This window comes from Brachypodium distachyon, chromosome 1 (assembly GCF_000005505.3).
Source record: "Brachypodium distachyon strain Bd21 chromosome 1, Brachypodium_distachyon_v3.0, whole genome shotgun sequence".
Taxonomy (NCBI): domain Eukaryota; kingdom Viridiplantae; phylum Streptophyta; class Magnoliopsida; order Poales; family Poaceae; genus Brachypodium; species Brachypodium distachyon.
The window spans coordinates 69,130,595-69,155,110 of NC_016131.3; the positions used below are offsets into that span (position 1 = coordinate 69,130,595).

The following is a 24,516-nucleotide window of genomic DNA, read 5'->3' on the forward strand; positions in this document are numbered from 1 at the left end:
CTTGCTGTTTGAACTGTGAAGCAAGAACATTGCGGACATAAAGACCTGCTAATGCTAAGCTGGAGACACGGTAAGCACCAGCCGTCGCCAATAGGCAATCAATCAGCTAAGCAGCCAGCCAGACTCCCTCGAGGTCGTCGGTCAGGCCAGGAGACGACGAGCAAAATGCTCACAGAGACAGCGTATAACTAAGCTGCAACTAAAATGAATCATCATTAAACGGATCTTCCATCTCGGAGCAACATCACCCTGCCCACGTCCCCAACGCAGCACAGCGCGGCGTTTCTTCCTAGCGCGAGCAGCGAGCGCCATTCCCCGAGCTTTTCTTTTTTTTTTCCTCACCGTTTCCCGAGTTAATAATAACTGCCAGCCTGCCGCCACCGGAAAATAGCGGCGAGCAAGAGCAAACCCAAGGGAAAAGGGGGGTTAGCCATTTTCCACCCCGTTTCTCAATCTCTATCCGGCAGCGGGCAAAGGTTTTCTTCCCCTCGCCAACCTAGTCCGAGGTTTTCGGTTCCGATCAGGGCCCCAGCTCGCCATGGCGACGTCGTTCGACCGCTGGGAGAAGGACCCCTTCTTCACCGCCGCCGAGGAGGTCCAGGAATCCGCCGATCGGTACCGTTACCCTTTCCCTTTTTGCGAGTTTCACCTGGATTTATCTGGGTTCCGTTTCCGGTTCTCACGAAATCTATATCTGGCCCTCGTGTTGCCTTTTCGCAGGATGGAATCGGTGTACAAGATATGGGTGCAGGAGAGGAGCGGGGGCGATCCGCAGGCGGCGGCCGTCGGCGGAGAGATCGCAGACGTGGAGCTGCGCCGCGAGCTACGCACTGCTCTCGGCACCGCCAAGTGGCAGGTGAATTGCTTTGCTCTCTCTTATCGTTCATTCCGCAGCTGTGGATTGTTCCATCCAGGCCCCTGGATCCAATTGGATTTGTTTATCAACGTGAACTGGCGAATGTTTTGTCTCCCAAATTGTTTCCTTCCTTCAAAGTACGGGATATAATTTAGCGAGAGAAATGCCTTTTTGCTGTTTTTTTAGATCAACATTTTTGGCATGCCGGGTTTATTTATTTGGTTGGTGAGCCACTTTAATGCAATTGGCCTATACATAGGATTTATTTCATCTACGAGTCATTATACAGTAAAAAATACATCTACGCTGATGTGGGTGTGACTTAGGGTGATACGAGTCTAATGTTGGTTTGCTAGGAATTGAAGTTGTCCAAAAAATGTGCTAGTACTTCAAATTTAGATGTAAAATACTACTCCCTCTGCAAATCCAGTCACTTATTTTCGGGGCGGAGGGAGTATTAAAAATTGTGTGTAGTTGGCCCTTCAACTCTAAAGCTAATTTTGTGTTTGATTTTTGTGCTTTTAGCTTGATGAACTTGAGCGAGCAATTAGATCAAACGACGAGATTGTCTCAGCAGGAAAGGATACAAGATCACGTCATAGTGACTTTGTTGAGGCAATTGGCCATCGGATATTAGAGGTTGAGAACAACTTGAATGAATCCAATGTTGCAGAAGGCAGGGGCACACTAAGCTGGATTCACTTGGATGACGATGAACGAGATGACCTTGCAGCTTTCCTATCTGCAAGCCCTCTTCAACAGAAAGATAAAGTTGTTTCAATTCCATCTGCCGGTGATATTCAAGTGGGCAGCAATGCAACAAGGCTAAGGCAAAATATTTCCGCTGAGAGCTCCATTGATTCATCTGCCTCTGCAGATTTGAGTTTAATGAGAGCAAAAGAAGATATGCATCGTGGGCACAGAAGGTCAGTAAGTGCAAATGCTGATATTGGATCGTCGACTATATCATATCCCAATGAATGGGAGGGTGCTGCTGAGCAATCATCTGATGGCCCACACAAAGCACCTCTAGCGCATATTGTGAAAACGTGTGCACTGACAAGTGCCTTGAAATCTAAGCCAGGAATTAAGTACAAAAATGGAGCTGTGAGGTGGGCACGTGCGGACAAACAGGATGTGGAAGAGGCAATCCCTCTCAGAAGTTCTCAATTGAGTCAGGTACAGGATCTTACTTGAATGGTGCAAACGTCCGTTGTTCAATATGATTCACTTTGAAGCTTAGTTTTATAACCTTATATTGCCATTTTTTATGTAGGGTTTAGATGGGTACTCTGAGAAAAGCAAGGGTTGCTTAAATACTTGCGATGGGCCTACATGCAATAAGAAACAATATGGTTGGCTTGGAGCACTGCATAGGCGGCTTCAGAGGTCACAGTATCAAATTCGATATGGGCGTCCTATTCAATTAATTGTGTTTGCACTTGCTGTTCTCATAATATGTAAGTTCATTCATTCTATCTGTTCTTTGTTTTTGTATTCATTGGTCAACCAAACAGAAATAAAGGCTAACACTGTACTTTGCAGTCTAAATTTATATATCAGGCATGTGCTGTGCATAATCATAATTGATTGTTAACTTATTTGTTGTGTCGTAAGTTCGTTTACTATTCACTATTCCACCACAAATTGTAGTACCAATTTACTGTTACTGCTGTTCAAGGTTGGCTGTGAATATTTTTCTCGTCCAACCAGAATCAGGGCGAAATAAGTTCCGATGCATTCTTTTTGTTAACATTCCTTGTGTCCTTATCACTTTATGCAATTGTCCTATGCTCACATGTTACGGCTATCTTTGTAGTTTGCATGGACAGTTATGTTGCTTTTGCCTGTTCGCAAAAAGAAAAGGTTGATTTTGCCGGCTGGCAGTCTTGTAGAATCTCGCATTTCATATTGTAATGACTTGAACCAGTGATCAATTTCTGAGGGTTGTCACTTACTCAATCTCATACACCCATACCTTATGGTTTCTTCTTCTTTCTTTCCAGTTGTGTGTGTATTGTGGACAATATGGTGAGAAATTTGCAAGGGCTCATTATTGGGTTTGGAAGGCCAGATCAGCAGCTTAAAAAGGCACCATTCGTTGCCTTTCATTATAAGCTTAGCGAGGAGCTTGAGGCATGCACATATGGGAACCATCTCACGCCGTTTCTGGGAGTACACGTTGAAATGAATGAAGACCGATGAAATTGGAGCAACTCACATATAGAGCAGTGGGGATGAAATTGGAGCAACTCACATATAGAGCAGTGGGCTTCACCATTGCATCTGCACAGGACGGTGTGTGTCGATTCTCACTATCACCAGTTGACGCCTTCTTAATGGTATGCTCTGAACTTTAAATTAGTGATGTGCTGCACTGGTATCATGCAGGTGCAGCTAGCAACAGAAATGCGACTGTAGAATGTTGATCATGCAATTGCCTTTGAGGCCTAACTGAGAGTTGGTTCGGTCGTTAATTCTCTGTGTGTGTTTTTTTACTGAACCTGCCACAATTGGTTTCAGACACAATGGGGATAGGTTGTGAAGTGACATGTATGGAAGATGCTAGAATAATTGTAACGGAATCTGCTTGACCTGTGTAATAATACATAAACAGCAGAGTTACAAGCTCGGCCATTCTATTTGTTTAGAAGCGTAAATTCGAATCTGGAATTCCGCGGTTGCAGGTGCTATCAAAGGCTTTTATTGATTCTGTAGGATTGCATATCTGAGAAATTTTACCACCCATGAAAAGATAATTATACTTGCTGATGGCAGTATCACTGTATCAGTATGTGATCATGAAGTACGTGCTGTATGCCTGTATATAACGGAGAGTAACTCGATGGTACTACGGAGTTGGAGCGTACTGGGCATACGGGGGCCAGTACAAGCTGAGCTCCATCTTGTACGTGACCGTGGAACCCCTCAAGTCCACGGGCGACGTCCGGACGTAGCCCAGCGCGTACGCGAAGTCTCCGGTGCCGCCCACAACCGGGTGGTCAGCCGGCTTTGTGTTGTGCGTCCCGCCGAGGACGGACACGGAGCCCCGGCGGCCGCGGTGGTCCAGCGTGATCTTGGCGGCCGACAGGCTCAGCAGCCCGTCGAGGCTGGTGGTCACGGAGCTCCCCTCCGCGACGCCGGCCACGGCGGACGCCCTGTCGGCGTGCACCGTCAGGTTGTCCCGGAACACGTAGATGGTGCCGAACGGCGTCGTCGTCTGGCTCACCCCGGCGCCCGCCACGCCGTCGACAACCATGTAGGCCGTCTTGTTGATCGTCTCGTGCTGGTACAGGGTCAGGCTGAGCGTCTTGCCGTGGTCTTCGCTCTTCTTGCTGGGCGACGGGGTGGCTGCAGCTGCGGCCACGAAGGAGATCGTCATCAAGCACAGAAGCAAGCTCGCGGATCCGGTGACAGTAGCCATGCTGATCAAGTGACCAGTTAGTTGATCGATGGTTTTTGTTGCCTGGTTGTTGGAGATTTGGAGCTAGGAAACCCGTGTATATATAGGGCACCGATGGTGGAGTACCAAGTGCCAAGTGGTGGGAGCAGTTGGTCGACGCGAGTCAAGGTTTAGTCTTGGTGAAACATTCGGCAAATCACTAGTTGGTCTTGGTCGAAGTCTTTAATGAGATTCGTAAATATTAATGACCCCTCAGGCTCCGTCTGTGTTTGGTTGTTTCATTTGCGAGATGATTGCCGGTCTTCCTCGGAAAAGAGTGGCCAACTACGGCTGAGAAAGTATCAAAAGGAGAAGAAAAGGTGGGCCTGTGTCTCCTCCTTGACTCGTTAAACCAAGGCACCAACCATCCAGAGTAATCCAGACTCCCGACCTGCCACCACCCAGCGCCTGCCTGGGCTGGACTTGAGGGTGGCGGTCAATGTGCGGCAGCAGTAGCAAGTGCTGCTGTTTCCACTTCAAGAAACACGACGAGGGAAACAATGGCATGATAACATTTCCAACGGAGATGGGCAAAATCAGATTTCTAACGCGAGGATCCAGCTCTGTTTCCATTCATGGCAGCATTGAGCACCAACAATCTTTACACATGTAAAGGTCTCCATTGGTAACGACGACCACATCAGATGTTCTTTTGGCACAAACCATTTTGAGCAAGTACGTGGATTATTTGGAAGTATGATGGTACAACATTCTCTCTAAACAACACACTAGTATAATTTTTTTCTAGTCCGTAGTGCCGCACGGAGACTAGGCCCGCTCATGCTAAATTCTCATAGATGTACAGACAACAGGGCCTGCTATGCACTATCAGTCTCCATCCGCACAAGATATTCAGATATGTGACTTTACTTAACAGATGAGATGATACCTTAGCAGCAGCATTGCAACAGACATTCACACCAAAGTGAATTACAACACACCTTACTGGCTGGTTATACTCCTACTCAAAGTGGTAACTCGGAACTGAGGGTTTGTCATCAGGACCGTGATCGTATGTTTGTTCGACAGTATGGGCAGTCTGCGCATTTCCGTACCCATGGCTCCAAGCAAGTCGAGTGGAACCTGTGCCCACAGCGCAGCCTTATCAGCTCATCTCCGTCGTAGAATCCATCAAGGCAAATCGAGCATTCCGGCGAAGCCTCCCTGTTATCGTCTTTCTTGGCCTCAAAAATCTCTATCTGTAGCCGGAAGAATGCCGCCTTGCTCAGTCCATGTGACCTGTTGGAACTAGTTGAACTGATGGTTTGGATCTCTTCATCTGACCCGCTACCCAGCTGGACAGATGATGAGCTGGGCCAGTTCGCTTCGTGCGGTGATTCCCTGCTTCCAAAGTCGATGATTCTGAAAACATCCGTAGCTGAAAATTCATCTAATGTGATGGATGGCCTAGAAGCAGATGAACCGATAGAAACGCCTCTCAGCCTTTCTAGAACACGTGCTTGTGCTTGCAGTACAGCACCCGGAAGCCGCTCATTTGTCCTGAACATCAGCCTGTCGAGTCGGTTCCTTGTAGCTGCAGAATCCCCAATGATGCTACTGTCAATGTATGACAAGATACGGTCCTGCACACAACAGAAATAACCCAAAGATCTTTATTTAGATCACAAAGTGATACGGAGTAGTATACAAAAAGAGCAAAGATCGCTTAAAATGTGCCATGGATCAATTTGGTCATGTTTTGAAGTTTCATTTACTACGTAAATATCGCAAATTACATGATTGACCAAAATTGCAAATACCCAAATGCACAACCAAAGTTGTTCCAGAGTGATCAAGTAGATTGTATATTTAGCAAGCATTGATTTCATTGGTAACTATCTATGGACGCAAAGAAAATACTCCCTCCTCCGCTCCCCTTTTGTAAGACGTTTTGGTAAGTCAATTTGGGTTGCCAAAATGTCTTGTAAAAATGAACAGAGGAAGTATCTCTTTAGATTAGATGTCAGATCAAGCCTTGAAGAAATTCACTAGGGTACGCCACTGGAGCAATATCCTATGAATCCCACTGCCCTCGTGTATCCCTGCATCCGTCTGTCTCTAGCCATCCAATTCAAATCCCTCCACCTGTAATGCAGCCACGATGTTTTTGCAAAAACACGCCCGCTGCCAATCAAAGTCAGCCTTGCAATTTTGCTAACACACCCTGAATCTAATAGCTCCCCTCCCCAATCCCTCAACTATGGCTTGCTGCAAACAAATCTTCTGATCCCCAAATCAACTCTGGCATCTTGTGGCGGGATCCTGGTACACATGCCGTCGGCGAGTCGGTTGGCAACGACGATGACTACTACATCACTGCGCCAAAGAGCCGGTTTACACGGCCGGGGCAGACCATCGTCTAGGGTACGGCCGGTGACCACATCCCAGTGGCTGCAGTTGGCCATGGCAGTGATCATGTCTTGCGACGGCAGCCGTCAACTATTCTGGCGATACAGAGTACCACGTGGACGGCGACCACACCCCAGAAGCAGAGACCCACGGAGAACTGTTTCACCATTCTAGGCAGCAACGACCCATACCTCCTCAAATCGATTAGAAATTGGTTCACATGCAAAGGGGTCACGAGTAATTTATACATGTATTGTACTAATCCATGCCTCTTCAAATTGATTAGAAATTGGTTCAGTCGTAGTGGCGCCGTATGCCTAAGTGCCTGACTTGATTGCTCGCCCTGCTGCCTGCAACAACCGGACGATGAGTTGAGGCCGTGTCGCCGGGCCATGGAAACAAGCTCTTGATCTCGCCGTCGAAAAGAAAGGAGAGTTAGCACAGCTGCCCTTTGGTTGCTGCTCACTGGCCCATGAACCACGCCTTGAATCACCGTCGAGGCCAATGGTTCAGCGAGGAGGTTGGGATCGGCGCGCATATCATGGCATGGATTTGGGACAAAGGGGGTAATTGGGAAACCTGCTGCTAATATGACCATGTTGAAGGCACCGAGCGGGTCTGTTTTCACAAAATTGCCAGGGACGCGTTCGGGACACTACGATTTTCATCCATCGGCCAAAAACCAGCAGATGCAGGGATGCATTAAGGCAGTGGGATTCATAGGATATGACGCCTTGTATATTTAGCAAGCATTGATTTCATTGGTAACTATCTATGGACGCAAAGAAAATACTCCCTCCTCCGCTCCCCTTTTGTAAGACGTTTTGGCAAGTCAATTTGGGTTGCCAAAATGTCTTGTAAAAATGAACAGAGGAAGTATCTCTTTAGATTAGATGTCAGATCAAGCCTTGAAGAAATTCACTAGGGTACGCCACTGGAGCAAACCGCGGTTGCAAATGCCACCTTGCCATAATCGCAGCTAGAGATGAAACTAAAGTATCACCAAAACTGAAAGATGCTAACCCCTAGCAGCGGCGTAGCCCCTTTATCTGTCCCTTATTGATTTTAGTTGTTTTACTCGAATGACCGTTCCGCTCCCCATTTCCTGAGCTACCATGAGATGTAACCCTATGATGCGGTGGGTGGGGAAGGAGGAGGCAGGGGGGGGAACTCTCACCGTGTAGGAGCCGCGACGGCGCGAGGGCGGGGGCCCGGTGTGGAGGTGCTGCCTCACGTCCCCGGCGGCGTCGAGCTGGCGGCGCGAGCGGCACCCGCGGCGCCGGCGGCGGCCCCCGACGCCGTGTGGGTCCAGCTGGGGCGCCTCTGCGTGCGGATCCGGGTCGGGGTCTGGGTCGACGGAGAGGCGGGGCGCGCGGGCCCGGCGGGCGGTGAAGAGCTCCGAGGCGCTCGTCATGGCCGTCAGGGTCCTCCTCCTCCGGCGCCTCGGCACGGATGAGGCGCGCGTGGCGTGGCGTACTGGCGTGGCAGGCAGCGCGAGCGCCTGCGCGACACAAGGATTTGGGAGGCGCTGCTTTGCTTTTCGTTCCCCTGTTGTTTTGTTTCTTCCGGTTTAATTTAGCTTTTGGGATCCATCCGGTTCTGCTCTGGATAGGAACAGGATAGGAGGAGGGAAGGAGCGGGCGAAGCTGCGAGCCTGCCTGCGTGCCAGGGAACGTACGCCGTGGTTGAGACGGGGACCTTGACCAATGACCAGTGGACTGGAGTACTGGGCGGTGCTACGTTGGATTGGAAATTTCCGAGGTCATGGACACATGTAGACGATTTGCGTGGGGAGTCGTAGGGCCGAGGTGTACCGCGTGCAACATGAACAAGTTGAGTAGAGTATGTCCGGAATGAGTCTACTTTGGAGCTCCGAAATGTCAAAAAGGCTCGGATTTAAGTTTCTAAACTTCGTCGACCATTCTGGAGTATCTCAAAATCTAGGGGAAAAATAATAATGTTAAAAACTGATTTGAGACACTGGCGAATCGGGAAGTCCAGAGCGCTTGTTAGAATTTGCACACTAGTTGGGCCAAGGCCCAAGCACAAATCATAAATAATTTATAATACAAAAAAGCCCATATATGAAAGTGACAAGGCAGTGAAATGGTCTTATCTTTCTTGTTTAGAGAGAAAAAGAGAGATAGATCAACATATAAGAAATGTTGGTGGAGAACGTACCTAAGCGACCGCTCGCTTCAATCCGTCCTCGCTTCAACAATAGAGGTTGCACAGACGGCGCTGCTAGTCATATCCTCAACTACAACAATCATGCCAACAAGGAGAAGAGCGATGTGCCAAACGTGATCTGTTCTTATTGATTTTGTTTAGTTCTTATATTATCCATGTTGTTGAGTTAGGCTTGTTTTATTGTCTTGCTATTTACCGTGTCTATACTATTTTTAGATTTATAGATCACCTCCCTACATAAGAAAACCGACGTGAGCTCAAACACCCTTTCTTTAAGATTCCAATGTACTACCTTGTACCGCGTTCAGAAAAGTAAATGGAGTAGGTTGATTTGAACCATAGGTCTCATTACAATAGTAGTAGGAAAAATATGTATGCCCGAGACCAGAATTACGCTTTCATGCGACGAAAAGTGTTATATTTTACACAAAATGTATACTTTTACACCTATAATAGTAGTGAAATTAGGCCCGGTGTGAAAGCGTCCAAAAGTCACCTCTAAATGGTCCTACAAAACAAGCATCTTTTAAACAAACAAACATATATACTAGAGGAATCCAAAGCATTAGTAAATCTGCAAACGCCAATCGACAAATGTAAAATTGACCCCAAAAAAACTCAACTCATTAGCTTTATAACGAATGACAAGTAGGATCTCACAGCTCAGACATTATATATTCTACATATGGCATAATACATCCATGTCATATTATAGCACTAATTAAGTAGACCTAAATTAAACTCTCCCCTCAAGACTAGGGAAAGCCAAAAGCCAAAGGCAAGCAAAGCAACGCACTACCGGCAAGCCGCCGGCCACCGTATCGGAGCCTACACCGACGGCTTGCGCACGAAGTAGCGGTAGGCAGCGACCTTCCTCTTCCGGGAGCCCGAGTTGTCGATGGAGAGCACCATCTTGCCGGCCTCCTTGGCCGTGAAGGCATTGTGCACGGGCTCGTCGGCGCTGGCCGGGACCTTCTTCGTCCTCTCCACGCACAGCGTGTAGCCTCCGTCCGCCGCCGGCACGTACTCCGCGCCGTACTCCAGGTCCCAGCCACCGACAACCAGGTCCCACGTTATTGTTGCACCGGCCTGGAATGGCAAAATCCACAGTTGATTAGTCTCCACACACAAAAATGTAACTGTACTCCAGTTTAACACCAGAAATTACCCTTATTTCTATGCAAGTACTAGTGTTTATGCTCAAATGACTATACAAGTTCGTAATGTAGTACGGAGTACTCCGCTCATTATCGAAATTTGACTCCTGTGTTCTTGGTAACACAAGCTAGCAGATTCCTTATCACAGGCCCCACCCCACCACGAGCCTCGCGGAATCCAATACAGTGCTCAATTTTTACGGTGGTTAAAGAAACGAATTGACTGTTACTCAAGGAAAGAAAAAGGAGAACAGAATTGACCGCTGTAAAAAAAACAAGGAGAACAGAATTGACCACTGTCAGACCCCCACTAGCAAACAAAAACTAAACCTACTTTTCCCCGTTTTCCGCCAGGCACCAGTTTCAGACGCCAATTAGGGAAAAGCAAAAGTGTTCTAGACATAGAATTAGCAAAAGCTTTACTAATTTACGGTGCTTAATGCGTGGCAGTCGTACCTGTAGCGAACAAACAAACAAGTGAGCCTCTCTTTTCGCTTTCACGCCGCTGCTGAGCTGAGCTGACAGTGCGTGGAAACCGGCACCGTGGCGTGACCCGTAATCAAAAGCAAAGCTGCAAAAAGAGCGCACGGCCTCTGTCGGGTGCTTACCGGGAGTGAGAGAGAGAGGGGCCACGTACTACTTTAAAAAACTCTCACATCATCTGCGTCTCGTACGAGGTGAGTACGTACAAAGCGGCAGCAAAGAAATTCATTCAAACCTGACCGAGAAATTCACGTGCATTTTCCGCCAGTGTTCTCCTTTCCTCTGTTTAATTTTTCGAATCACGAGAGGTCTCGCTGCCGTGGAGGCAGAAGAGCTGTACTACGCGTGAGCAGTATGATGGAAAAATTTACAGCTAGCTCATCAGCTGCAGCTCCAGATTTTGCCGAGCGTGAGCCGCTTGCCGCTCTCTCGTGAGAACTTTTAGGTAACCGAGGAACGGGGCGGGTGCACCGGTGCAGCGTCCCACGCCATGCCGGTGTCAGTTTCGCAGCATCTCAGCGGCAGCAGCTACTGCGGTGCTTGACGCAGTGTCCCGCCGCTGGTGGCATTGCAAGAAGGCTATGCTGCTTTTTGCAGTGTTGCAAGCAGCGTACTCCTACCTATAGTTCCTTCCACCACGCCACAATATTTCAAAATTGAAATGAGAATCTCACATGCGTCCCCCCCTGCGCTGCGCCGGCCACTGCCATCCACCGATTCTATCTCATCCAAAAGATGAGGTCATACTACTGTAGGGGTACATGACATTGCCTAACATCAATCACAATCACGCTTGACTGTGAAAACATACTAAAAATAAGACGACGTTGGACACAAAGCGCTTAAAGCCAAAACCCTGGGACGTAGAGAAAGTAACAAACAAAAAAGTGTGGCGTTTGTGTTCTTGCCTGGTCTCGAGCACACAATTGCTCACGAGACATGGCAGTAATCCAATTTTGGGAACCCAGAGAGGGACAGGCGGGAAGTAACTGATGGATAGTACTTTAAGGGCTTGTTACTTTGTTAGTGTCCATTTATCAGCTCAAATTATTATTATTGTTGTTGCCAGACTGTAGATGTAAACTAATGCTGTATAAACCCAATGCAAGGAGGATGGAAATGCAGTCCAGCGCAGTGAGGGCCCGATGGACATACCTCAATGCCGTCGATCTCTAGGAAGACCTTCTCGCCGCCCTTGATGGTGAACTCGGACGCCGGTTTGGGCGGGCCGTTCTCGAGGTCGCTGGCGCGACTGAGCCCGCCGTACTGCACCGGCACAAGCTCCGGCCGGATGAACCTGCCGAAAGGAAACAGCAACCGTGTCAATAACAACAATGCGACGAAGCACGAACCGTACCAAACCTTGAGCTCATTGATTAGAGCGGTTCTTACTTGAATAGCGTCTCCGCGACGTTGCCCTCACGCGCGATGACGAACTTGCTCTTGGTGCGCTCCGTCAGGAACGGGGAGATCATGGAGAAGAGCACGGAGAAGTACCACGGCACGTTCACGAACACCTGCCCCAAATGCGAGTAGAAGCAGTGTGAGAAGAAGGGAAAAATGAAATGCAATGCGCGGGTGACAGGAACAAAGGAAGGGGATAGTAGTCGCAAGTACCTTGCGGGCCACCATCTCGGGGTAATTGTCCTGGAAGAGGGAGAGTATCTGGTTGGAGGCGGCACGGAGCTCGCGCTTGGGCATGTCCTTGAGGTCGGTGACCTGAATGATGGCGTTGACGCCGCCAGGGCGGAGCTGGAGCGCGCGCACGCCGCGCTCCATGATCTGGACGCGCCAGCGGAGGAACCTGGCGAGGCGGTCGCCGTCGCCGAAGACGCGGTCGTACATGTCCCTGTCCTTGAAGACGCCGTAGGCGTTGTAGCAGACGGGGTGGCCTTCGCGGTCCCAGCCGTGCATGTACGCCACGACGCCCTCGAGGTCCTTGAACCCGAGGTCCTCGCCGAGCACGGCGTCGGCGCGGAACTCGGCGCGCCAGGCGGCGCAGCGGAGCACCATGGCGTGCGCGTCGCGGACGCGGAAGTCCCTGGCGCGGAGGAACTTGAGGAGCACGACGTCGGCGCGCTCGTCGGCCGGGGCGTCGGCGTCGCCGGGCGTGTTGTTGAGCGGCACGCCCCAGATGGAGATTTGGTCCGGGTGGGTGGCGAGCAGCGCCCTGAGGTCGGCCAGCGCGCGGAGGTCGGAGGCCGGCAGCGCAGCGGCCACGTACGAGTCCTCCTTGAAGGAGGCCGTCCGGAGGAGCGCGGTGGCGTCGATGAGGGAACCCATCAGGCCGCGCTTGGCTCCTCCTGAGGAAGGCTTCGGCGCTGCGGCCGGGGACGGGGTGGTGGTCGGAGACATCCCTGGTAGATGTTCGTGGGAATGCGGGAGAGGGGAAAAAGGAGTGTGGCCTGCTGGTATTTGAAACGGAAGTGGGCAGTGGAGCGTGGGGGGTATGATGCTGGCGTGGGGTGGCGTTATGATGCTGGCGTGGGGGCTGTGCTCCGCTGCTTGCTGCCTTGCTGGTGGCTGGCCGCCGTTGGCTGCTCACGCCTCTCTTCTCGGGGGGTTTTAAGAACGAAAGGGGATCGATCGATGCGGTGGGGGCTGTTGTGTCTCGCTGCTTGCTGCTTTCTTCCCCCTCCGTGGCTCCGTCTCTCTTCTCGGCTAAAGCAGCGGCGGCGGTGGATCCCGCGGGCAAGGAGCTCAAGCTGTCTCGCTGAATAATGAAACAACTATTGTTGCATAGGCTATCATTAATCTGACTTTCATACTGCACAATGCTTTACTTGTAAACTGTGAACCTGCAACGCAGAATGGAGCGATCTGTGTACCTGGATATAGCATGACTGCCATGGTTAAAGTGTTGTGACTTGCCATCACCAAGCTTGGCTGTCCTTTGTCATGTTGAATTCACAGCTGATTTCGTTGGGAGACCAACCAACTTCGTGAACAAGTTAACGGGATCTTGATCTGGCGAGGAACAGCTTAATTTGCTTTTCTTTTTCTCGCATTTTTTTCTGTGAGGATTGTCTGGTTGAAATCTAGAATCTATTTGGGCACCATTTGCTTAATCATCATTCTGGGATTTACAGAAAATACAAGGGCAGGAAATTTGAACTATGGCATTGCCAAAATTCAATTATGGAACCATTGTATTTCAGCACTGATTGTTTCACCCAAATCATATGTGCTTAAGTGAAGGCATGCAATTAACTTATTCTAGAGCTGGGGGCACAAGTGCAAGACCAGCAATAGTCATACCGTGCATTCACCGCAATGATTTCAATAAATTGAGCATAGGTAGATCTTGAGCTTACTATTTTCTGCTTTCATACCGTAGTTCCATGCGCAAACCGATTGACCTAAAAGCTTAACTGTTATAGTCCTTATGGAAAGGTGTGTAATGTAAACTATTAGCTACGCATGTTTCAACAGGTACTTAGGTGGATGTTTAAATTATATATTTATGTCTGCTGACAACAGTACTACACAGGCTGATAAGTAAGGCCTCTTTGTTCCTGGGCTTTCCGCAGAAATCCTGATGATGGCACTTAGGTATGCTATCAGCACAGTTTTGCTTCTTTATACTGAATTTCATGCACTCCATTGATGCTTAGGCATCTTGGTCAGAAAGTATGTTTACTTAGTTTCGGGCCTGTCAGCGTTGATAGATGGATTGGATGCCAGCATATTTGCATTATTCCAGATACTCCGTAGTTACTCCAACATTACTTTGTTTCAAACATCATGTTTGCCTTTTGGTACTCAAGTCACTTCTTATTTGACAGTCCTTTAAAAGAAGTTAAAAACTGGAATCCTGCTTTGATTGATTCCAAAATGGTCCCATGGTTTACTCCATATAGGTTCTGGACAGCTAATACTACCATCCATGTCATGAGCTACTCTAATCTGATGACGGAAAATAATGTATTGCTGCTGATTCATATTGAAGGATTTAGAACATCCATGTCACTTGAGTTGCTTGTTTTGTCTCGTAATTTTGAGCCTATTGAAAAAAAGGTAGTGCTATACACTTATGTTCCGAATAGGCCCAAGCAATCTCTTTCGTTGTAGAACTAATTCTCACTTCGTAAATAAAAATCATGCAGCTGTTCAGTCTTTGCCATCGCACGTAATTTTAGTTATAACTTTATGGATGTTTTATGAACTCATTTGTCTTCTTTTCTTTGTGTAGCTCTTTTTCAGATCTTCAGGCAGCTTCAAGTGGCAGTAGTGATCTTGAACAGGGTTGTCTTATGCAGTTTTTTGTCAGTTTAAAGATAGAAGTGAATGACATACCTGGTACCTCTGTGATGTTGTTATCTTTTACCATTGTACTTGGAGTATATACTGCCGATCTTTGCTGATCTAGTCATTGTGCTCATACATGCTTAAGTAACTTGACCTTGATATTTAGCATGTCTAGTTTGCATCACATGATATGCTACATTATCACTGTCAAGATTTTCTGGACTAAACAATTATCAAAAATGCCTAATTATTCAACAGCTGTCGTGCGGGTTTGGAAGATCCCGAGGCCGATTTGTGGTGCTGCTTGATTCTGGGGATGATATGGGATGTTGCAGGAGGTATTGTGTTTATTTGGCCAAAATTCCTAAATATAATTTTTAGAGGAAATCCCAAATATAACTAAGGTCCTGATTGGTAGCCTGGTTTTGGCCCAAAATCGGTGTAAAGTAAAATTCGGAGCCGAAAATTTTCCCGACCAAGGCCCGGAAACGTGATTGGTTCGTCGTTCTCGTTTCCCTTTCCGCCCGTTTTCGACCCATTACACGGGGCTGAAGCAAGAAAGAGGCAAGAGCGCGCGCCGCTGGCGACGGGATTCGACGAGCTCCAGTCGTTGCGGGGCGAGATCCAAACCGCCACCGTTGTCGCCAGTCTGCAAGCCGCCGCTCTCGCGCCTCCAAGCCACCGCCGTCCCCGGTCTGAAAGCCGCCGCCGTTGCGCCTCCAATCTAGCGCCGTCCCTGGGCTGCAAGCTGCCGCTGTCCCCGGCTCCAAACTCCCGTCGGTGTCCACGGGCCTCGAGCAGCCGCGCTCATCCTCTACCATCTCCCTGCTTTTGATCTCTGATGTATTCTTGCTGTCGCTGATGCTTTACTGCCCAAACAGCTAAAATTAATCCACCTGTGAATCTCTAGTTTCATTCGTTACCAGGGGTGATTGTTTACATGGGTATAATCTTACGGCACTCCCAAGCGGGGCCTAAGGGCATCTACAGGCACGCGAAACAAACGGTCACTTGGTCGTTTTCGTCTGTTTGGATCGCGTGCCGGACAGAAAATGGGCAGAGTCCGGCCTTTGTCCGTTTGGATGGGGCCGCGCGTCCAGCGGGAAGACGCAAATTGAGAAAAAAAAACATGCGAAAGAACACAACATCAATTTAAATATTTGTTTCGTTTCATAGATGGCCCCCGAGCGGCCTTCGTCCTTCTACACCAGGAGGGGAATGATGGTTATATCAGAGTGGGTTGTGAACCATTTTTAGGAAATCTAAATTTCCAAAATGATTCATAACCCATTCCAGTGTATCCAGCTTTCCACTCCCGGAATCTACTCGTCCTCGCCGGGGAACCGTAGTAGCGGCGCCACGTCCAGGTCGGCTTGCCAGGCCCGACATTTTATTTCGAACGCATGGTCTGCCGCCATCCCCTTGGCGATCTCCGCGTCGTCCAAGGCCTTCCGGCGGGCGTCGTCCTTGGCGCCATGCTTCGACGAGGCCTTCTTCGCAAAAGAAATGAGGCGATCCTCCTCTTCCTCAAGAGGCTCGAGAACCCGGAACTCGACGTAGGGGCACACTCCTCCGGTGCCGCCACTTATTCCACGCGCGGTGGCCGACGAGAGAGATGCCAAGGATTTCATGGTGGCGGTGGCCGACGGGAGAGATGTCGAGGACTCCATCCTAGGGTTTTTGGCGAGGTGGTTGGAGTGGGGATGTCGACAAGGGTTGGTCACCTTTTAATATGACCGGGACGCGTGTTTCTGCGTCGCTGCCATGTGGGGACGGAAAGGCGAAAAGGTTTGACCGAGCGGACGCCCATCCAAATATGTCGCCCCGCTGGACCACGCTTTTGGTCCGTTTCCCGCAAACGGACCGTGCCGGCCCAAATGGGTCGCCCTGCCGGAGGTGACCTAAGTGAGGTCGTTTAGTGTGTCTCTTGAAGTGAAGATGACGCGGTGAGACAGTGAGAGTACAAGACTGCTGGCCCCGTACCATTTGGGCCTAAGTTGGGTTCAGGCGTTCAGCCCGGTAAAAAGCCCAACAAAATGATCCATTAAACGTCACTTAAGACAAGCTTGTAACACGAGTTTACTTCATTTGCTCGTACTCCAGTAAAAAAAACACTCAAGCTCCCAACAGTTGAAGCGCATCTTCCTCCCAAAAATGCCAAAAAAGTCGGCAGGGACAAGTCGTGGGAGAAGAAAAAAGACAGCAGTCAGCAGCCAAGGCTCCGTAGCCACCAGTCCAGAGCTGTGTATTGGCATTTTTCTTGCATCTAATCCACGAGGAGCCGCCGCCACATGCTGGCCCCCGCGCTTGTCCACTGGCGAAAACCGCAGCTCAATCCTCGAGTGCCGCTCCTGCTTCACTCGATGCGCTGTCCCGATTTCCCCCGACGTCGACATACGTCGCCTTGAGATAAACATGAAGAGAGGATAGCGCTAGAGAAGGAAGGAAGGAAGGAAGGAGAGAGCTCGTGAAGGTTTATCCGGGATGCAGACCGAGACGCAGTTCTCTTCGGCTGCCATGAAGAGAACCAGCGACTGGTACGTACCTTGGCAGGCTTGGCTCTCCTCACTTCAGTTCCATCTCTGAGCTCAGCTTTTCTTTCTCCATTTTACTTTGGGTTGACACGTTTTTGGGAGGATCAGTTCAGTTGTTGATGAACTCGATTCTTTTCTAACTGTGTTTGGTGCAGGATCCGTTCACAAGAATTCCCAAGCGATATTACCATCCAAGTTGGGGATGGCACCTTCAACCTGCACAAGGTAATTTCTCAGACTCTGCTCTAGAGAGATAGAAAGGAATTAAGAATCCCTGAGCTCTAAACAGGCGCACTAGCATTGATCAACCGTTCCTGCAGCTCCCATTGGCATCTAAATGCGGCTACATAAGGAAGCTGGTGTCCGGCGCCAACGGGTCCCGTGTCACCCACCTGGAGATCCCGGGCTTACCCGGCGGCGCCAAGGCGTTCGAGCTTGTCATCAAGTTCTGCTACGGCGCCAACTTCGAGATCACGGCGGACAACGTGGCCATGCTGCGCTGCGCGGCCGAGCACCTGGAGATGACGGAGGAGTGCAAGCCGGGGAACCTGATCGGCCGTGCCGAGGCGTACCTGGAGGAAGTGGCGCTCGCGAGCCTTGCCGGCTCCGTGGCCGCGCTCCGGGCGTCCGAGGAGCTCCTGCCGGCGTCCGAGCGCGTGCAGCTCGTCGGCCGGTGCGTCGACGCCATCGCGCTCATCGCCTGCGACGGCGGCGATGGCTACGAGAGCGGCGTGGTGAGCGTGCCGGCGAAGGCGGCGGTCGATGACTGGTGGGCCGACGAGCTGACGGCGCTAAGGATCGACACGTTCCAGAGGGTCATGATCGCCATGAAGGCCAGGGGGTTCAAGGGCATCGCCTTGGGGACCTTGATCATGCTCTACGCTCAGAAGTCCCTGCGTAGGCTGGTGAGTCCAAGTGTCCAACACATCACGCAACAGCAGAACTCTTGGTAGCGAGCGTCTCAAATTAATGGCCGAATTGTTCAATTTGTTTGTGTGTGTTGCAAACTTGCAATACAAAAGGACGTGAACGGGAGGGAGAGGAAGAAGATGGACCCGCGGCAGGAGCACGAGAAGCGGGTGGTGCTGGAGACGATTGTGAGCCTGCTGCCGAGGGAGAAGAACACCATGTCGGTGAGCTTCCTGTCGATGCTGCTCCGGGCCGCGATCTACCTGGACACGTCGCTGGCGTGCCGGCTGGACCTGGAGGCCCGGATGGCGGCCCAGCTGGGCCAGGCCGTTCTCGACGACCTCCTCATCCCGTCCTCCGCCTCGCCCGACGCCGACGGCGGCGCCGCGGCGTTCGACGTGGACGCCGTGCAGAGGATCCTGGTCGGGTACCTGGAGCACCACGAGGGCGGCGGCGAGGCGACGGCGGCAATGGCAATGGCCCCGCGCGGGCTGGACTACAACACGGACGACGACTTCGTGTCCGTGGCCTCGCCGCCGCCCACCGACGTCGCGCTCGTCGGGAGGCTCATGGAGAGCTACCTGGCCGAGATCTCCTCCGACGCCAACCTCCCCGTCGACAAGTTCGTCGCCCTCGCCACGCTCATCCCAGAGCGCGCCCGGTTCAACGAGGACGGCATGTACCGCGCCATCGACATCTACCTCAAGGTCAGGAACTCGGGAATCGCTCTTCTTCGAAATGTGATTCTAAGCTTTAATTAGCTTGTGTGCGTGTGTGTTACCTAGGCGCATCCGGGCCTGGGCGAGGGGGAGAGGAAGAAGGTGTGCGGGGTGATGGACTGCCAGAAGCTGTCGCGGGAGGCATGCGCGCACGCGGCGCAGAACGACCGGCTGCCGGTGCAGACGGTGGTGCAGGTGCTCTACCACGAGCAGCGCCGCCTCCGGGCCTCGCAGACGCCCTCGCACTCGCAGGCGCCGTCCTATGCCGGAGGGGGAGGGGAGTCCCCGGCGCTCTCCTACAAGCCGAGCTTCAACGGGCGGGACCGGAGCGCGCCCTCGCCATCGTCGTCCAGCGAGATGTCGCGGCTGCAGCGGGAGAACGACGAGCTAAGGCTGGAGCTGATGCAGATGAAGATGCGCCTCAGGGACCCCTCGGCGGCCCCGCCGGTCGCTGCTGGCAGAGGCGGCGCTCCGGCGTCCGGGAAGCCGCCGCTGCCGAAGAAGCAGGGCGGTGCTGGCGGCGGCGGCGGAGGAGGGTTCATGAAGAAGCTCGGGCGGCTCAACCCGTTCGTGCGCGACTCCGTGGGCGGCGCCAAGGTCCGCGCGAAGCCGCCCAAGGATCGGAGGCACTCCATTTCTTAGCTTCGTTCGCCCTTCCCCGGTTACAAATATACGTAGTACTGTACATATTGTAATGTGCGTCCTGTAAGTTCCGACGAAGAAACTCGGATCATGGTGAGTACAGTAAGATTTTTGGAACTCTTGTTCAGTGTACAGCTCTGTGCCACTGTAAAGTGAGCTGGTCACTTTCTAGTGTCTACTACCATACCACATAGTACCTTTGGATTGGAAGTATTTAGCCATTTAATGTGATCGAAAACCATTCCCCTCGTCTCTTTTCGGAGGATTACGATAACGTTGTTCTGGCTAGCAATGCATCTCCGGCCCAGGACAACGGACAACTGACATTCAAATATGACCTGAATTTGGCTATTGTACATACAAACTACAGCCGGCCCATAAGACATCCTTGGAACAAACAAAAAGGTGAAGAGGAAAGGAGAGAGCTATTCTCAACAAAAAAAAAAGGAAAGGAGAGAGCCTCTTCCTATGCAAGGATGACAACATTGTGCCTACTTATCATGAACTCGTCATCACCGCAAGCTCTCTATTATGCATAATACTACATGATTAAGGACAAAATCCAAACCAGTTGGATTCAGGACATCAAGCCTGGGTCAGAAGAATTTTAGAGTTCCACAGCAACCCATGTTCAAAACAAGCCATCACCTATCCCTTTTTTACAGAGCTGGTATACACCAGCTTCAATTTCCATATGATTAGCTCTGTCACTTTATCCAGTCGTCACTAAACCATAGTTGGGGGCACCAAACCGTTCGAAAGTCAACCTATATATTCCTCATTGTTTTCATCTAGCAGCCATCGACCAGAAGTTGAGCAGAAAGGACGGTGTAAGAGCAAACCAGCTCATGAACGCCAATGCCGTCGCGGTTTCGAAACTTCCACAGTGGTTTTCGGCACATATGTTCAGATCATTATCAATTAAGACAGTGATGCCTGCTGACGAGCATGCTGCACCAAAGGTTAATGCTGCCGTGATCTACCAAGAAAAAAATAAAAATAACTAAATCAGATCTCACAAAGTCAAAGAATGCAGGCTGCAATAAATATGTAATTTCCTCGATTTTCAGAATCTAAGCAGTTATATCCATCTTAGTGCAATATTTCTTATTTTAAAACAACACAACACTACCATGAGGCCTTGTTTGGCAGGAGTGTATTTTTAGTCCAAAGTGGATTGGGTATTTGAAGGGATTGGGTGATCACCCAATACTCTCAAATCCCATTCTACCCTAATTTATACTAGTATGGTGGGTTATCCCTTGTAATCCAGGTCTACCAAACAGCTCATTCGTTTTAGTGTTTCTGTACTCGGAGGGGATAATACTCTACAAACCATTTGAATACTCTTATACCAAACAAGGCCTTAAGTATGTTATGACAGTACTAAGCTATAAAGAAGTATGCCTGCGCTTATTATGAAACAAGTTCACTGCTGGTAACACTTCTCTTGTATGTCTCAACAACACATCTTTCAATTCACACTCACTTCTGACTACGAATTCCGGCCCTAACATGTTTTAGAAAATAACAAAAAGTGCATGATATATGGAAAAAAAATCAAGACATAACTAACGACATTATTTTGATAGGGCGAGTTAATGAGCTTTTGCACAAATTTCGCAAAAGTTGACAGCATGCAACCCAAGGTAACATATATTTGAGAACAAAGGTAGTACAAAAAAACTATATTGACCAAGTGAATTTTGCATGCAGCAGAAAGAGGAAAAGACTTATATCGACTTACCCCATCTCCAATAGCGAATAGACAAACAGCACGACGGTTCCGTAAACAACGCTTAACAAGCAATGCATATATATCCACGATGGCAAGTGAAAAGCTCCACAGGCATTGCATTATGGTTGCCGCAACAAGGTAGCTGCCCAAAACAGTAACTTGTCAGTTCGGTACCGTTCAAAAAATACAACTGAAAGATAAAAAGGCCCTGAGGATGTCTAATGTCTAGTCAGGGATGAAACTACGAAATATACTGGGGGGGGGGGGGGGTAATCCAACAAAGATTCTATATGTGAAGTATTGCAGGGGCCACATAATAGAATCTAGCAAAGTGTTCCATATAATATCTAAAATATTCGTAGTGGTCTAAACAAATTTGCTTGCAGACGCTGGCTCCATCCCTGTCTCTAGTAGAAATACAGAATGGCGCTATGAGGGGAGCTTGACTGCAGCAGACACAAAGCCAACAAACTAGCCAGAACAGAGAGCCCTTGTATAACTCAAAATCATGGACAACATCCTTGCTGCTTGCTGTAAATCAGGCCAATAAAGAAGTGTCAACCTGTGTCTATTTCATTAAAAATACAATTTTCACATCATACATACACCATACTAATGCAAATACTGAATTCCCGTCGTGCACAACCATGCACATGCAACCAACAAATAAGTAACCAAACCAACGACCTTCATGTTTAAGAAGTCTAAAATAGACTTGGAAACTACAGTATGGACCAACACGATAATTTTAGATGTAAGAGTGTTAAACTCCTCTTAAGATGCAAAACTAATTCGGAAAGAACATCACCATACTGAAGACTATCAGTATTCCATATTGGAGCGTGACCCACAAGCTAAATTTAGATCTGAGATCCTTCAAAAAATAACTAATTTATGCTAAGTTAGTACTCCCTCTGTTCCATAATCCCTCCGATCCATAAAAAGTGTCGCCCATTTTGTGCTAAGTTAGTACTCCCTCTGTTCCATAATTCTTGTCGAAATATTACATGTATCTAGACACTTTTTAGGAATAGAAACATCCATTTTTGGGCAAATTTGAGACAAGAATTATGGAACGGAGTAAGTGGGCGACACTTTTTATGGATTGGAGGGAGTAGAAAGGTTGGGCCCTTCGTAATTTTATAAACAAACTCGACATACTTGCACTAGAAATTGTTCAGTAAGATAATGGAGTGCCACAAGTGGGGCTCAGTTTATCAAAAAATTACTTTCAGGCAACACAAATGCAGTTAACACAGACTTGGGGCACCAGGGAAGTTACTTGTATGCAATAAGGGGATTAGATGCAATCATGCACTAGGCACTTGGGGCACCAGGGAAGTTACTTTCAGGCAACATAAATGTAGTTTATCATTCAAGAAGTCATTAAAAATCAAAATACTTTTCTTACAAGTTACAAGACTCGCACAACCCCACGGAACAAAAATTCGGACCAAATTTGGTTCACACATCAAGAACAGAAAAGACAAAAAAAACATGCATAATGCAATATTGTTGAAAAGTTTATGTAGTTACAAGAGGATATCCAATGACAACATAATGTGCTTATATTTATTAGTAGGACCCTTGTGTTGTGGCATGCATATAATGAAACTTCAAAAAAAATTAAGGCAGTTAAGTACATACATAAGAATATCTATTTCTGTAGGGGCATAAGAAAAGAAGAACGCACGTGGTAACTATCGTATCAGGAGGCAGGGTATATTTTTGGACAATTTTATATTGCTGTTCAATTTCGACAGAAAATCTAAGCAACGGAAAAAGATGTGTGCTACAATAGGAAGAGAAATGGTGGTGATAGACAGACGTTTTTTCACACATGTAACTACAACAAAAAACCAAGTCCTTTAGGCCTGAATCCTCATCTGCTCAGTCCTGTTCACTTCGTAAGTACAGAACTCGGTAGCCAATTGCTCAAAGCATGTTTATATTCCACTGGTGAAAGAACACCAGGGCCAAATGCACACTGCTAGTTCACCCTCAACTGAGGCAGGAGTGGCCACAAAGTCGCATGTTTGCACAAGTTGCATTACAATCAGCACTCCAAGCTTTCGGAAAACGGGATGGGAATAAATTCCAACACAGGAGTGCCTAGAGTTAACTCTCAAAAACAACAAGTTCCCCAGGGCACACAACTTCCAAAGTGTGAACACACTTCATACCCTCCCGAAGAAGCAAAGATCGTATCGTGTTGCCTTCCTTACACAACGACTGGACCTAGAATGCAAGTCTTACACAGCCAGTTTGGGAAATGAACTCAATGGAGTGGAATCAGTAGTACTCCGTAGGAACTAACGCGGAAGGCGAGAAACTGGGATGCGGGACACGAACCAGAAGGCGGTGACGGAGGGGAAGTCACTGGTGGAGGCCATGACGGCGAGCGCGACGCCGGCGAAGACGAACTGCGCGACGCGGAGGCCGAGGCCGCCGGCCGTGCCCGGCATCCCGGGCAGGTCCTTCATGAGCACCCCGGTGGGCTGCTCCACCGGATCCGTGGGCGGCGGCGCCTCCACCGGGTGCACCGCCGGCCGGCTCGCGAACATCTCGCCCCGGACCGAACGGGCTCGGCTCCTCCAATTACCGCAGAGACGCCCGAAGCGGTGACCGCGCCCTGCCTCGGAATCGATGGGCTTGAGCCAAAGATCCACGTCGTGGAGGCCCCGGATTCGGGCGCGGGGGGGGGGGGGACTGGAGGAGGGGTTAGCAAATCGGGACGGCCTCGTCGGTCGCGATCGGGGGAGTCCCGGACCCGGAGGGGAGGGGATGGGGGAAGAGGGGTTTCTTTTGCCGTTCCGTTGCGAGAGCTCGCTCCCGTTCGCTTTTGGCCAAGCAGAAAAAAACGAGACGGTTGTTTCTGGGGGAGAAGCCGCAGCAGCTGCGAGCGACGGCGTGGGACCGCCTCTTCTGCCGTCCTGCGCTGCGCGCGGTGAAGACTGAAGCGTATGGGCCACGCGGGCCGGGAGCTCTCACTCGTGCGTGTCAGTTTCCGGGGCCCGCATGTCCGTCAGTGGGATTTCCTTCGTCCGTAGCACCGGATAGCTGGCGGTAGCAGCAGCGGCAAGGATTGGAGCCTTCGAGAGGGTTTTTGCTCGTGCGTCGCGATCACGGCGCGAGGAAAATCAGCGTGCGTGGCGTGCGTTAGCGAGACGACGCAGCCGCACTAACAAACCCTGGCGATATCGGCTAACTTGAGCGGCCTAACACAAGAAAAGATATTTTTGTGATAGT

At 49.7% G+C, this 24,516-nt stretch overlaps 6 protein-coding genes across 8 annotated transcripts; 2 read left to right on the forward strand and 4 right to left on the reverse strand.

The window, feature by feature from the left end:
* The first annotated feature begins 219 nt into the window (after positions 1 to 219).
* LOC100821245 lies at positions 220 to 3,506 on the forward strand. 2 transcript variants are annotated; one of them, XR_730046.3, is made up of 6 exons: positions 220 to 615; positions 721 to 856; positions 1,382 to 2,035; positions 2,133 to 2,316; positions 2,863 to 3,154; positions 3,248 to 3,506. XR_730046.3 is itself a non-coding variant. In XM_003558492.4 (5 exons), exons 1-5 carry the CDS (start codon positions 539 to 541, stop codon positions 2,889 to 2,891), a joined length of 1,080 nt encoding a protein of 359 aa, XP_003558540.1. In that variant the 5' UTR covers positions 220 to 538; the 3' UTR covers positions 2,892 to 3,506. The 2 variants fall into 2 exon arrangements, 1 of the variants encoding a protein (XP_003558540.1); XM_003558492.4 differs by having other exon boundaries at positions 2,863 to 3,506.
* Positions 3,507 to 3,537: 31 nt separating this feature from the next.
* On the reverse strand, positions 3,538 to 4,757 carry LOC100830487 (dirigent protein 8). Its single transcript, XM_003561874.4, has one exon. It carries the CDS (start codon positions 4,278 to 4,280, stop codon positions 3,708 to 3,710), a length of 573 nt encoding a protein of 190 aa, XP_003561922.1. The 5' UTR covers positions 4,281 to 4,757; the 3' UTR covers positions 3,538 to 3,707.
* Positions 4,758 to 4,898: 141 nt separating this feature from the next.
* On the reverse strand, positions 4,899 to 8,260 carry LOC100821857 (probable E3 ubiquitin-protein ligase RHY1A). Its single transcript, XM_003558494.4, has 2 exons — positions 7,825 to 8,260; positions 4,899 to 5,881 (listed from the first exon to the last, which is right to left on the reverse strand). Exons 1-2 carry the CDS (start codon positions 8,059 to 8,061, stop codon positions 5,297 to 5,299), a joined length of 822 nt encoding a protein of 273 aa, XP_003558542.1. The 5' UTR covers positions 8,062 to 8,260; the 3' UTR covers positions 4,899 to 5,296.
* Positions 8,261 to 9,439: 1,179 nt separating this feature from the next.
* Positions 9,440 to 13,180, reverse strand: LOC100822165 (patellin-6). The gene is made up of 4 exons (XM_003558495.4): positions 12,095 to 13,180; positions 11,870 to 11,994; positions 11,633 to 11,774; positions 9,440 to 9,926 (listed from the first exon to the last, which is right to left on the reverse strand). Exons 1-4 carry the CDS (start codon positions 12,830 to 12,832, stop codon positions 9,666 to 9,668), a joined length of 1,266 nt encoding a protein of 421 aa, XP_003558543.1. The 5' UTR covers positions 12,833 to 13,180; the 3' UTR covers positions 9,440 to 9,665.
* Positions 13,181 to 16,994: 3,814 nt separating this feature from the next.
* On the forward strand, positions 16,995 to 19,778 carry LOC100822479 (BTB/POZ domain-containing protein SR1IP1). 2 transcript variants are annotated; one of them, XM_024455002.1, is made up of 5 exons: positions 16,995 to 17,262; positions 17,415 to 17,484; positions 17,549 to 18,164; positions 18,282 to 18,875; positions 18,954 to 19,778. In XM_024455002.1, exons 2-5 carry the CDS (start codon positions 17,462 to 17,464, stop codon positions 19,527 to 19,529), a joined length of 1,809 nt encoding a protein of 602 aa, XP_024310770.1. In that variant the 5' UTR covers positions 16,995 to 17,262; positions 17,415 to 17,461; the 3' UTR covers positions 19,530 to 19,778. The 2 variants fall into 2 exon arrangements, with proteins under 2 accessions (XP_024310770.1, XP_003558544.1); XM_003558496.4 differs by having other exon boundaries at positions 17,000 to 17,262; positions 17,580 to 18,164.
* A 72-nt stretch (positions 19,779 to 19,850) lies between these two features.
* On the reverse strand, positions 19,851 to 24,137 carry LOC100822791 (CASP-like protein 5A1). Its single transcript, XM_003558497.3, has 3 exons — positions 23,620 to 24,137; positions 21,277 to 21,409; positions 19,851 to 20,508 (listed from the first exon to the last, which is right to left on the reverse strand). The coding sequence occupies exons 1-3, from the start codon at positions 23,829 to 23,831 to the stop codon at positions 20,317 to 20,319; spliced, it is 537 nt and encodes a 178-aa protein (XP_003558545.1). The 5' UTR covers positions 23,832 to 24,137; the 3' UTR covers positions 19,851 to 20,316.
* Between the last annotated feature and the right edge of the window lie 379 nt (positions 24,138 to 24,516).

Excerpts from the sequence above, each read along its gene's own strand:
- LOC100821245 (XM_003558492.4), top strand. The coding sequence starts at position 539 with ATGGCGACGTCGTTCGACCGCTGGGAGAAGGACCCCTTCTTCACCGCC. Across the intron at positions 616-720 it reads GTCCAGGAATCCGCCGATCG|GATGGAATCGGTGTACAAGA; the intron begins GTACCGTTACCC and ends GCCTTTTCGCAG. Across the intron at positions 857-1,381 it reads TCGGCACCGCCAAGTGGCAG|CTTGATGAACTTGAGCGAGC; the intron begins GTGAATTGCTTT and ends TTGTGCTTTTAG.
- LOC100830487 (XM_003561874.4), bottom strand. The coding sequence starts at position 4,280 with ATGGCTACTGTCACCGGATCCGCGAGCTTGCTTCTGTGCTTGATGACG.
- LOC100821857 (XM_003558494.4), bottom strand. The coding sequence starts at position 8,061 with ATGACGAGCGCCTCGGAGCTCTTCACCGCCCGCCGGGCCCGCGCGCCC. Across the intron at positions 5,882-7,824 it reads GCCGTCGCGGCTCCTACACG|GACCGTATCTTGTCATACAT; the intron begins GTGAGAGTTCCC and ends TGTTGTGTGCAG.
- LOC100822165 (XM_003558495.4), bottom strand. The coding sequence starts at position 12,832 with ATGTCTCCGACCACCACCCCGTCCCCGGCCGCAGCGCCGAAGCCTTCC. Across the intron at positions 11,995-12,094 it reads CCGAGATGGTGGCCCGCAAG|GTGTTCGTGAACGTGCCGTG; the intron begins GTACTTGCGACT and ends CATTTGGGGCAG. Across the intron at positions 11,775-11,869 it reads GTCGCGGAGACGCTATTCAA|GTTCATCCGGCCGGAGCTTG; the intron begins GTAAGAACCGCT and ends TCCTTTCGGCAG.
- LOC100822479 (XM_003558496.4), top strand. The coding sequence starts at position 17,210 with ATGCAGACCGAGACGCAGTTCTCTTCGGCTGCCATGAAGAGAACCAGC. Across the intron at positions 17,485-17,579 it reads GCACCTTCAACCTGCACAAG|CTCCCATTGGCATCTAAATG; the intron begins GTAATTTCTCAG and ends CCGTTCCTGCAG. Across the intron at positions 18,165-18,281 it reads AGAAGTCCCTGCGTAGGCTG|GACGTGAACGGGAGGGAGAG; the intron begins GTGAGTCCAAGT and ends GCAATACAAAAG.
- LOC100822791 (XM_003558497.3), bottom strand. The coding sequence starts at position 23,831 with ATGTTCGCGAGCCGGCCGGCGGTGCACCCGGTGGAGGCGCCGCCGCCC. Across the intron at positions 21,410-23,619 it reads CCCTCCGTCACCGCCTTCTG|CTACCTTGTTGCGGCAACCA; the intron begins GTTCGTGTCCCG and ends TGTTTTGGGCAG. Across the intron at positions 20,509-21,276 it reads TATTCGCTATTGGAGATGGG|ATCACGGCAGCATTAACCTT; the intron begins GTAAGTCGATAT and ends TTTTCTTGGTAG.